A 12,660-nucleotide genomic window follows, 5' to 3' on the forward strand; every position below is an offset into this window, starting at 1 on the left:
GTTATGGGAATTCAGGTGCCTTAGTCCAAGTGGAGTATTTGTGGACTGAAGCAGTGTCGAAGAACACTATTAGAAATGTATGATTTCTCTTCTCCGTTTCTTATTTTAGGTGTTATACATACTATGCTTTCTACTGTGCTATGAATTTGAAAGAAAAAGGTTAAATTAAAAAAAGACATAAGAGAAAGCTGCATCCTGTTGCAATATGTTCCCTCTCTCTGCAACTCATGGCTTGGTGTCTGTGAGGCTTGATTCACCATTTTTCAAAGATAAGAGACAGCAACCAACATTAACAGGAAGGTTGGCTAAACACTGCCTCTTCTTTCCAATTCCAGCAGGAAAGCTTCTCACAAAATTTTTGCTGTGTGCCTTCCCCTGTCCTAGACAACATTCTTCGCAGCTGTGTTCTTGCCTTGAAAAATGATCTTTCATTATTTCATTCCAACACTTGTGAAGTTTCTATTTCATAGAAATAGAGAATCAGAGAATCATAGAATGGTTTGTACTGAAATTTTCAAGTTTGATTTAATTATGAATATGGTGAAGGACAATTATTTTCACATACATTTTTATGAAAGCAGTGTAAGTTTCCTCTACAGTTGTATATTGTTTATTTCAGATTAAGAAAGACAGGAACTTGTTTGCATTAGATAGACACAGAGACCTTGTCCCAGTTGGTGTGATTTCAGTGTGAATATCACTACTAAAATCTTAACATTCACAGCATTGTTGCTCTGGGTCTTGTTCAGTAGTATAGTAGCTGTGTATGATGATGGCTGTCCTCCTCCCTGTATTTTTATTGTCCTTCAGGGAAGTACATGTGTAGTAGAAGTATTCAATTACTACACAAATGACTGAAGCAAAGCAGACGCCCTTTGAACTGTTAAAATTTAAGGAGTTTAAATGTTATTACAGTCTTAAAAATATTTTCACCAAATGCAATCTGATTAAAGTACCGATAGAAAAATAAAACGTTGTCTGACATAGAAGCTGGAAGATTTCTCAGGACTTGAGATTAAGGACAAACAGTGGATTTAGACATCTTTCTAATATAGACATAAAATGCATTTCATGGGCTATGATTTTTCATGCTATAAAAGGTGTATTTTCAGCTGAAATAGGAAGTGAAAGCTACAGAGATGTATATTTGTCTAATACTTAAAAGTGGCAAGCAAGATACCAGCTGCTGAGATTCCTCATCTCACAATGCAATATAAACATGACAGACATTGATAAAACAATTGTTTCACTGCCTGCAGGACCGTACTCCACAACTGTCTTTCACAAACTAAGGCAAGCAAAAATATAATTCATTAAAATGCTCCATAAGCAAGAGATAATATTTCTTTCTTCAAGAGTGGCATTTCTCTACCCTTTGCAGCTCATCATAGGGAATGGGGCTGACTTTATTGACATTATTCCAATGTATTTAAAGGTAAATGGGTGTTTTTTTTTTCCTTTATTTTTTTTAGTTAAAACAAAAAATTGCATATAAATTTAAATTTAAATGCATAAATTTGTCATTCAAAATATCAAGAACTATCCAAAACTACCAGACTCCACACATTTTCCATCTCAGGTGCAAACGTATGGGTGTAACCTAGCACAGAGATAATGGTTGTTTCATCCAAAGGTGACTGAAATCTCACCAAAAATCATGAAGCTCCAGCATAGGTCTGAGAACAAGATGTGTGCTGGTGTTTTACAACTAGTGTGGAGGTTGCAAAAGGCAAAAATGAAACACCAAAACACCCACCTCTGCTTCATGCTTGCTTTGTTGCTTGCCTCTTTCTCTGTCGATGGCCAGCAAAAAAAAAAAAAAAGGTCGTCTTGTCTTCATCAAGCAGCTAATAAAATTTTTCATAATTATATTCTACAAGGAGCAAACATAGGGACAAATATGAGGACTTCTTTTGGAGAAAGTACAATTAATCATTTCACTTCCACTCAAGTTTAAAAGGGAAGTACTTGCTCATGAAAAATGTTCTTTAAACAAAGAGGGACACCGGGGCTAACAGAGCTGGGAGGGCTGCACAGCTGCAAGCGCATTGCACGATGACAGAATGTGCCACAGCTGGCAGCCCATATGAGGGAGAAGTCCCCTGCAGAAAATCTGCACCTATGAAACAATGGGATGAATTTCATTTCAGTTTCACAAAATTGTATTGATTAGTTGTTTATGCACAAATTATGGCTTTCTTTTGCCTCGTTCAGTTTATAGTGTTATTTATAAATAAATTCATTCAGACGGAAGTTTGAAAATTACAGCAGAACAGCTTACTGAAGAAAATGAAGATGAATATGTGGAAAATATTTTCATGAACATTACATGAAACAACTCTTAAATCACATAAACATAAGAAGGAATGGAATTTAAGTTTAAGCATATCTTTTTATTCTTTTCCCACCCTTGACTTATTTTCTTGCACAATACTTGGCAAAAAGAGACCTTTTCTGCTTTTACTGACTGTTTTTATCAAAATTATTCTTGAAAATAGTGTAACTGTAAAGATTTCCAGTGGTAATTCAACAAAATATAGAGAAACTTAAGAGCTTGTGGTACTCTAGGCCTGAATATTTACCCACATTATGCTGTCTGAATGGCACTGTCTGTGTCTACTTTAGATTGGATGTGAATTATTTCCTCTTCTTAGCTCAACATCAAATGTATTGCTATTTTTTGATACATAGCAGTTATTATATATGGCTATTATTATTCGGTAGGAAATGCATATTTTCAGCTATCTAATGTACAGCTGTACAGTTAATGTTTCATCATTCACCAGCTTCCCTACAAGATGACCTGAGATACCGGCTTTACCATAGGAGATAACAATGGTTCCAGTATGGCAAGCATATATTTTAGTTCCAGTGGCTGTGCTTTCTTTTTTTTTTTTCCTTCCAGTAAGTGCAGTATGTTGTAAGGTTTATCAAGTCCTTATTAAGAGCTGCAATTATTAAGAAATGCAAGAGATGTCAAAATACTACATAAGCACTATTATGAATACACAAGATACCACTATAGAATGTTTATATTAGGGTGACCCTTTTTGCAAACTGTTCACTTTTTATACATTGTTTTGTATAAGCTTTAAAAAGGGCATGGTTAGTATCTCAAATAGTACCAGTAAGGTGATTTTTCAAGTTCAAAATACATCTGAATTTCATAGCATTCTTACATTTCATACCAACTTTGTTAATATTTACTCTTCCCTGTTATTTTCTGCATAATTTTCGCTCAAATCTTTACACATTTGCTATAAATAATGAGCTGTAATAAACACTTAGTAACTAATCAAAGAGTATGCATTAAAGTAAACTTCTCAATGAAAAGGAGACTTATCAATGAAAAGGAAACTTCTTAATGAAACTTCTTCAAAAGTGGCAATCTTCAGCAGGTAAAATCTGTGCCACTTCTGGCTATCCCTGTAAAGATATGACGGTGTATGTTTTATTTCTGATTTAGAATGTTTCTTCTTTGCTATCAACTGCATATATTTCCCTTTGGTCTGTAACAGGCACCTAAGCATAGTATGTAGTCACTACATTTTTTTTAAAAGTGACTCCATGGGATTATAAGTACAATTTACAAAATATATGCAAATATATTTTACAATATGTAATTGTATCATGATGTCTTAAATCTAGCCCTGCTAAAATGTCATACATGGTTTTTAAAAGATCCCTGAAAAAATATTTTCCTCTGCATCTTTGCAAACAAATTTAATGATTCTTTGGCTTTTATAACTCAGTATAGTGGAGAGACAAACACATCACGGAACATATTCCTGTATGCCTGTTTATCTAAATGGATGTATTGATGCTAATTATGAGCAAGGATAGCACATTGATACCTTGCGAAGAAAAGCTGAGCTGGAATAGCTGAACCTTCCTAGGGTGCTGAATTCTCCCCTTGCCCTCTGTTAGCTTAAGGATGCACGAGCTAAGACTTCCTCTCTTGCCTCATTTATGAGGGGAAACAGAAGCCCTCCCAAGGCTAGGTATCCTTTTTCACCTCATGATCTAAGGTCTAGGGGACCAGCTTCAGTGATTCCTGTTATTTATCTGTGCTGAAGTGTTTTGCTGCATCTGTCTGAAAAATATTCTGTTAGCTTTCCTTCCCTTGTTCAGCTTTATGGAATATGGAGAGGAACAGCATGCAGAGGAAAGGTTTTAACAATTCTCTTCAGGTGCATACAATATGTCATCTGAAGTATTTGGTGTTTCAGTGTATTTGCAAAAATATTTCAAATGTTTAATTCTGAGTACACTAGTGGTAATTGCCTGAAAACTTCCATTTCTACCCTAATGTTTACAAAGGTGTTGGCATCTTATTCTAAACACATTTTCTTTTAAATATGAAGAATATAATGAAAGTTTGTTTTACTACACATCTGGACACTCTGACTGATATTATTATGGTTATATGGACTGTAGCTATGTATAAGCAAAATGGTGATATGATGGATTGGCTCAAATAATTTCAGTACCCTTTTGGAATCCTGATTTAATGTTATCTTCCAAGATATGGCCAGAGAAAAATAAAATGTACGACAGCTATGTATTTGGAAATTTTCTCTAAGGGCTATGTTACTAATAACTTGAAATAACAGAGACGTACAGGTTGGCTGTTCAATTGATGAAGCTTGTATTTTGAAAGTAATTCATGATGGTAATGTCATTCGCATTCACATTGCTTGAACTGGCTAACTGGATTTGTACCAATTGCTATTGCCAAAACAGTTGTCACACATTTTAGATATGCTAGTAAAAACATGTTCCATTTTGGACCAATTTTAAAAGAGTACATGTTGACTCTTTCTGTGTTTGAACACAGACACCTGAATATTCATCCGATTCAGAACAGCAAAGAAATGCTGTGGCCCCCTTGCTTGCTGTCCAGTAGTCTTTTACAAACCAACACTCTCCCCAGACTTTAAGTGTAGGAGTGGAACAATTTCAAAATTCCATGAGAGACCAGGTGTGTGCCAAGCTCATTTCATAGATCTTTAATTCATGGATACTGTTAAGCAAATGCATAGAAGACATTCTTATCCTCATTGGACCTGCTTAAATGCTTTAAAAATAGACTACTTTTTGATAAAATGGTAATGTAATGTATTAGTAATAACTTTTCATAAAGTGAACACTAAAGAATGTCCAAACTGGATGACATTGAAGATTTTTACCAACACTAACGTTTAAGATTCAATGAAATGTGCTGACAACTATGAAGTCACTATCTTTAAAAGGAATCTGCTGATTTATTGTTAAGCTTCCATTAGCAAAGACTGCTACATTTCTGTGCATTATTCCTCCAGCAATAACTGTTTTGAATGCATTCCATTTAGCATTTTCAGTTGTCTTCCTTCTAAGCAAAAAACTCCTCCACCTAAAAATACGCAACAAATCATATTAATTAAAATAAGTCTATTCAACTGGTAAAGTGGTGTTTCAGAATGACTCTGAGGGCCATAAATTCAAATTAAAGGTTGCACTTCTTTTGCCAAGGTTTAAAGAGACTCGTCAGTGCATTAGCAAAAGGAGAAAGAGGAAACCAGTCACCTGGTTTTATAGCATTCATCTGGGATGCTTGCACATGTAACTGTGCTAAGGGCCCGTATAGCCAGATGTTATACACATACCTTAAACAGGGAATGAAGCAGACAGCCACAACAACAGCAATTTACTGTTTTGTATGTTTCAGTGGTGTTGGCTGATGCAGTGAGGGTGGTGAGGGGGGAACACAACAGCAATGAATTGGTAACAAATTTGGTAGGAGCTTTCTTTTCTGAAAACTGGTTTAAAACACATAATAAAGTTAATTAAAAGTTATTTCTCTTTCAGGTGGGAGATGAAAGAAGGTGCAGATCTGGAAGACGAGGAGAAAGTTATGGTGGAACACTTAAAAAATGTTTATTTGACACAAAGCACTCCTACCTCAGAGGATAAAGAAGAATAATTACCTTGACAGGTTTCGGGTAGCACCTTTTTCTGAATTCAACATGATTAACTTAATGGCTTAGTTATAACTGACAGGAGTAGAAATCTCAGGAATATATATCTTGAGTAGGAGTTTTAAACTAAAGAATGTTCCCCTGTTATTGTCTAGTCACCCCATCCAAGCAGCAGTTGTTAACACATGCATAAGACAAGCAACAATATATGGAAATGTCAATGTCACAAAACAAGGAAAGTGTTTCTTGATACTGTGGAGGCTTAAACCTGAATGACAAACCAAGAGCTGCTTTAAAATTATAAAACTCACAATGGCATCTAAAAATAAGGCAACTTTGGACACATTCTAAGCAAACACCAGTGATGTGTTGGCATCTACCATTCGGTACCTGGCTGGTGTCGGAGCAGAGCTCAAGGACCTCTTCTTTCTCTTGGTGCTCGTGTTCTGCTTAGTGCTGGCACTAAACCACACAAAAGGGGTGGCAAAGGATGGGTTTGGGCCACAGGTCTGCAGTCCTTGGCGAGTCGCTCTGGGATGGGTACAGCTGGCCATTATTCCCAAGCAAAAATGCACCACATTATTGCCCTCACAAAGTCCGGACTTGGTGTCCAGCGGGTTATGGCTTCAAAGACCGATCATAGTGAAACCTGCTGGCAGCATTCAAGGTTTTGAAACGGATCTTTTCTTTTTTAAATATATATATATTCTTAGGCAGTGATCAAAGGACTATCTTAACAGTGAACTGAGAATAGAAAGAATATAGAAGCCCGTATTTATTTCTGATAAATATAGTAAAATTTCATTTTCAAAGTAAGCCCTCCTTGTCTAATATACAGATTTCCCAAATACTGTTTTTTGTTGTTTTTGTTGCTTCCAGTTAGAGATCTTGCTCATAGATTAAAAATAGCTATTGAGTTAGGCAAGAGCCTATTTTGACAATAATTTTTATACAGAGGTTGTGGTTAGTATTTCCACAGTTCTCTAAAAATAATCCATCATTATTCTATTTGTTTCTTGCATTGGAAGTCCAAGGTAACTATCTCCTCTGCCTGATGATGGATTCTGGCAAGATCTTGGTAAGGCTGTAATCTGAGCTGCAGCTTTGCCTATTCCCAGTGCATCTTCTCACAGATGCTATTATGGACATAACTCAGACCACTTGAATAGGAAGGGAGGCATATTTTTTACCTAAGATTTCAGCAGCAGCATGGGTAATCCTAAAAGTAATGCTGCCATAGGGTCTAATCTGAAATGCAGTTTTTCCTCCTCTTAATTGCTCTTTTTTTTTATCATGTATATAAAATATTTGACCATTTAAAATGAAAATGGGGACTGCTGCTTCCTACAAATCTCCAAAGATCTTGTTACAACACTGCATCGACAAAAGGGATATGTGGCACTGGTACTTCACAAACGCTAAAAATATTATTTAAAAAATAAAACAGACTTTTTCCTCTACCAGTGATATTGTCATTTCGGAACATAAAGAAGTGATGAAGTGTAAAAACAGTTTTTCTTTTCTTTGTATTTCACCTTTGAAGATTAGTTATGGTTTTAAGGCTTAAAAAATGGATACAGGGATTGCCTATTATGGCAGGTGCAGTATTCTGACACAAGGCATACATGCTCCAAGCCATACTAATACTGTGTCTGTGCTTGTGGAAGTTGGAGTTAGAATATACTTTCCTGTTTTAGCAAAATCTATTGTACATAATTAAATTTTTGTGTAGTCATGTAAAGCAAATTTCTGTCTATGTGGTGGAACTGACTGAAATACAGTTTGTGAAAAAGCTCTGCTTCTGGGAAACCCTTATTATGAATACGATAAACTTTGCAAGTGAAATAAGCTAACCCTCACTTGCTCTGAAATGGGTGTGCCCATATGTGGGGTGATTCCAAACTGGTTATGATGCTTTAAATTCACAACACGCCTGGTTCTGGAATAATCTATAAACAGTCATGTTAAAAAAAATCATCTTTATGCCCCTTCCTCCCTTTTCTCCCAGCCAAATTAATTCAGCAGTAACCCAGTGGGTTAAGAAAGACAATTTTTTCTTTCTTAGCAGTATATTTATAATCTTTACCAGTGTGAAACTGAGAAGCTAGAATAACTAGCCTGACTAAAAGCTGTACCTTTGCACAATACTTTATTTGGATGTTTTCCTTATCCAAACCTGTATGTATGTATATATGTCTTTTAGAGTCTGAATGAAGGATAACATGTTTGAAGTTGAACCTGTCCCTCAGTGAGAAATAGCAGGGCTTGGTTTGTTTGCAGTGTAGTGATCCTATTAACTGACCTTCAGGGTATGAAAGAAATATCATCATGGCACCATCACTTACGCTGAACACGTACTTTTGTAACATTCACATTTGTTCAAAGAAATTACAGTAATAATAAGAGTCGTACTACTAAGATTGCTAAACATACCATTATTTTATCAAGACTGCTTACTTTAAACTTAAACCCTTAATTGAAGAAAAATGAAAGACACTTGGAAGAGCTGATTATTTTTACATTGTAAGGTGTATAAAATCAGGAGTGCTTGTATAACAGATTTCTACATTCTTTGGCACTTTTAAAATAAATAATAGTTCTATATTCTTAGACAAAGTTCTTCTGATTCAGTAATTAACTTAAGATTGCTTTAATTCTGGAGAGCAATAGGTTCACAATGCCACAATGTTCTGCTTTTGTATTTTAAGTGCTGTCTCTTTCTCAGTACTTGTTGACCCAAGAATGTCTCACATTTACATTTAGCCTTAATAAATTAAGGCAATGACGGACAGATTTGCTGGCTGCAATATTGTCCCTGTGTTGCATGACTAGTGCAGTCTGACCACATTAAATGCTCCTGAAAGAGAGTCAAAAATCAGGATAAAAATCTATTATGTACAGCAGACCTTTCTGGATGGGCAAAAGCTGGCCTTGTTGGCTCAGCACATAGCTTAAAAGGAAATTATTATACTTACACAAGTGAATTGGATCAGATAGCACAACCTAAGTACTAAGGATTGACATTAGAGCTGACACCTAATTCTCATTTAATATTTTAGTATGCTAAGCTCTCTTTACTAAACTGTGGCTAAAATTAGAGACTTTGTGGCAAGGAATGCCTGTAATTATGTTTGTTCAATATCAAGTTCAGGGTGCTCCAAGTCTTAGCATCTTGGTACTTTTGAAAGGCAGTCAATGAAATTAGAAGCAGGACGAAACTGAGATAGCATTAACTGTAAAGAAACTCCAGGAAGACAGACGAGAGAGCGAGAATTTTGGAAAATGACAGACACTGAGATATACCCCTGCCTTTTAGTGACTGCTGTCCTGACAAACAGTCTCCCACTGATCACACTTTATTTTGGCAGAGGGCTTTTGTAAAGACCACAGGCAACAAAGCTGTTTGTTCTAGAAATATGCATGATGGTGAATGGATGTTCTCTAATTCATCTCCACATCCTCACAGCAGTGCAAGATAGGCATGAGGCCTGGCTTCTTCTAATTAGTCTCCTTACACAGAAATATTCCACCTTCCTCTCAGATGGGAGGTCTTAGCAAAATAGTACTGAATCTTATCTACAGAAAGATACCAATTATATGCTGACATAAAACTATTTTATGGAACTCCTTAAAAATACATGCAATCATTCGTAGTGAAAGACAGAATTCAAACTTACAAGGCACCAGTTGAAAGACTGAGCAATTAGACTTATAGCCTTATGCTTGAAACAAGAGAGTAACTTGATGGCAGTGGGAAGACTTCTAAGCAAGGATATAGATCTCAAGTGGGTCTTGGCCGATGAGAAGCTGCTTCCCTGCAGTAACCATCTGTGTGGGAAGCAGTGGCATGACTGGAAGCAGCAGCTCTAAAACAGTTAAATGTAAGGCCCAGGAATTGGGCAAGTGTGAGCTTGGTTTTCCCGCTATCAATGGACCACAAGACTTGGGCAGTAGACTAAACTGACTGGTGTTATAAGGCAGGTAGTATGGGAAATGCATATAAGGTCTTGAGCAGTTTGGGTGTCAAGTTTGCCTTGTAATACCCACCACTAAAATGCTTCATATGAACCAGATGCTTCATCACTACCTTTCTCTGTAGCAAAAGCATCTCAGCACAGTTTACATCAAGTGAAACAACTCCACAAAGCCGACAAAACAAAAACAAAACAAAACAAAATCAAAAAAGCATGGAAACACGCAAACAAGTAAAATAAATCCAAATCCTTTTCTGTTTTTCCTCAAACAGTTTTTCTGTACCAACAGTCTCAAGAAGAACTTGCAATTGCCAAGTATTAATGACATAAAGTGGTCTTCTGAATTAAGATTGTATATAGATAACTATCCCTAGCTGAGAAGGACACATTTAAATCACGGCTAGAGCAAATTTGATGACTACCAGTTTGGGCCCTTTAGATCGATGGAAACTTCAGCTGCTGATAGATTGCAACCACCTCTGAGACTCATAAAATGATCTAGGTTGGAAAAGGCCTTCAAGATCATCAAGCCCGACCATCTACCTGGCCTACCAAGCTCCACCATCAAACCACATCCCTTAGTGCCACATCCACACCTCTCTTAAATACCTGCAGGAATGGAGACTCCACCACTTCCCTGGGCAACCCATTCCAGTGCTTGACCACATGAAGAAATTCTTCCTAATACCCAACCCAAGCACAACCTGCCACAACTTGATACCTCTTCCTCACATCCTATCACCTGAGAAAAGAGACCTCTTTAAAACTTTCCCAATAAATAAATACATTAATTAAAATGACTGTTGTAGAGCAAGCTTTCACTCATAGAAAACACCTGATGTATGGTTATCAATGCACCGAAGCGTGTTCTTTAAGATAACTGTTAATGACATACATACTTTGTCCCTTGATGAATTCACTAGAGGACAGACATATGGTTACACAAGCAACTGTGGGGAGTTTTTAATCGCATAATATCCAAGTACTTTGCCTTTTGTCCCATAATCTCTTTTTCCTATGTAAAAAGTTCTATTTACGTGATACTTGGCCTCCATGAGGAAATAACACTTCATGTGTTATTTTGGCTCTGTTTTGTTCTCCACCTCAATGACCTTCAAGCATCCTTGAAAAACTTACTGCTTAACGTTTGATATAATTTAGAGCATAGCTACAGTTCACACTGTTGCACCTGGACAAATAATTCATTTTCTAAATTAACTGTCACAGAGACTTAAAGCAGAGTAAGTCCTATCTGGGTAATTATTTGAGGTTTGGGGCTGTCTGAACACTCCTCCTGCTCTTCATGGTCCACATGCATTTCATAATATCTATGCTTTTCGATTGTTCTAAGCTACCTGCATTACCTGGGATAATGGGAGCTATTTGTATACTTTATTTTTTGATTTTCATTTGTTTGTTTGTTTTAACTAAAACTAATGTGTTCTGACCTAGGTTTTGTGTCCTTGAAGTTCTCTGAACTTTAAATTTATGTTTGGAAATCCATAACTCACCTGTTTTCCCAACTGTCAAACACCTACTTACAAAGCAATGTAGCTTATGCCTTCTCAAACCTGATTCCCTGATTGTCTTAGGGAACAAACAATTTAATAAATGTAAAATTCAAACTGACCACCTGCAATATTATCATACAAGAAATGTAGTAATCGTCTTCACTTGGAGTGTCACCTCTCTGTATATTTCCGAAATAATACCAATATGGAATTGTTTACTTATGTTCTGTACACTTTGTTGATATCTTCGATTCTATATAATAAACATGACTTAAATGGGTTTTATTATGTAGATTAAGATTATTCTTTCCCTCTAGAGAATGGAATGAAGATTTGAGAGGTAAGAGGTTGAAACAGCAGGTGGTGTATGGACAAGCAAAGAGATTGCTTTCTACAGTAAGCCAGATGTGGCTTTGGGAATGAAATAATCTTGGCAGAAACCCTACGTGCAGGTATGTATTAACTTCAGGAAATTGATGTCTCAGTGTGTGCTATGAAGTGTTTCTTCAGAGGCAAACAGATCAGGTCCATTCAAACAGCAAGAAATTTCCAGTTTCTAGCTCCCCTGTTGCGGTCAAGGCCCCCAGATTTCATAGATGTCCATCTACTTTTTTAATGGACAGATTGATGGAGGTAGCAGGATTAATGCAACATAAATGTATTGCATGATTCATCTGCCCCCCTCTTCTCTCCAGACAGACAATTAACCAGAACAAGGTAGACTGTTTATTTCCAACACCTATCCAGGGACCTGGTCAACAGTATTGAGCAAGATTGTACTTGTACCAGCATTTGCTATCAGATCACAGTACTTCTAAAGCCATGAATCAGAGAATGTTTTAATTTTTCATGTTTTGAAAAGTACAGTGTATCCCTGGTACAGTTCTTGAATTTCTGCACCAAAAGTAGCCAATGACCCTTTGCCTTGCCTTGCCTTGCCTTGCCTTCCCATCCCAACCCATCCCATCCCATCCCATCCCGTCCCGTCCCATCCCATCCCATCCCATCCCATCCCATCCCATCCCATCCCATCCCATCCCATCCCATCCCATCCCTTCTCCAGTTTTGGCCAAGATGTCAGTTTTATGACATCTCCTGATGTTTCCAGATGAGACTATGACCATGCCTTACTCAGCACTGTACAAAATGCATACAAATCTGTACAGTGTGTACAGGTGAGATACCAAAATACAGCAGTGAAACACTGGTTAAAGCTTC

The 12,660-nt window shown here is 36.8% G+C and overlaps 1 protein-coding gene across 2 annotated transcripts in view; it reads left to right on the top strand.

Moving 5' to 3' along the window:
• KIAA0825 overlaps nt 1-11,722 on the top strand; it is a 259,062-nt gene extending 247,340 nt beyond the window's left edge. For both annotated transcript variants that reach the window (XM_083817020.1, XM_083817016.1), the window contains one exon: nt 5,848-11,722. In XM_083817020.1, coding sequence (XP_083673146.1) covers nt 5,848-5,962 — 115 coding nt within the window. In that variant the 3' untranslated portion in view covers nt 5,963-11,722. The remainder of the gene's footprint in view (nt 1-5,847) is intronic.
• The last annotated feature ends 938 nt before the right edge of the window (nt 11,723-12,660 follow it).

The sequence above is a fragment of the Anser anser genome (genome assembly GCF_964211835.1).
Source record: "Anser anser genome assembly, chromosome: Z".
In the NCBI taxonomy this organism is placed as follows: Eukaryota; Metazoa; Chordata; class Aves; order Anseriformes; family Anatidae; genus Anser; species Anser anser.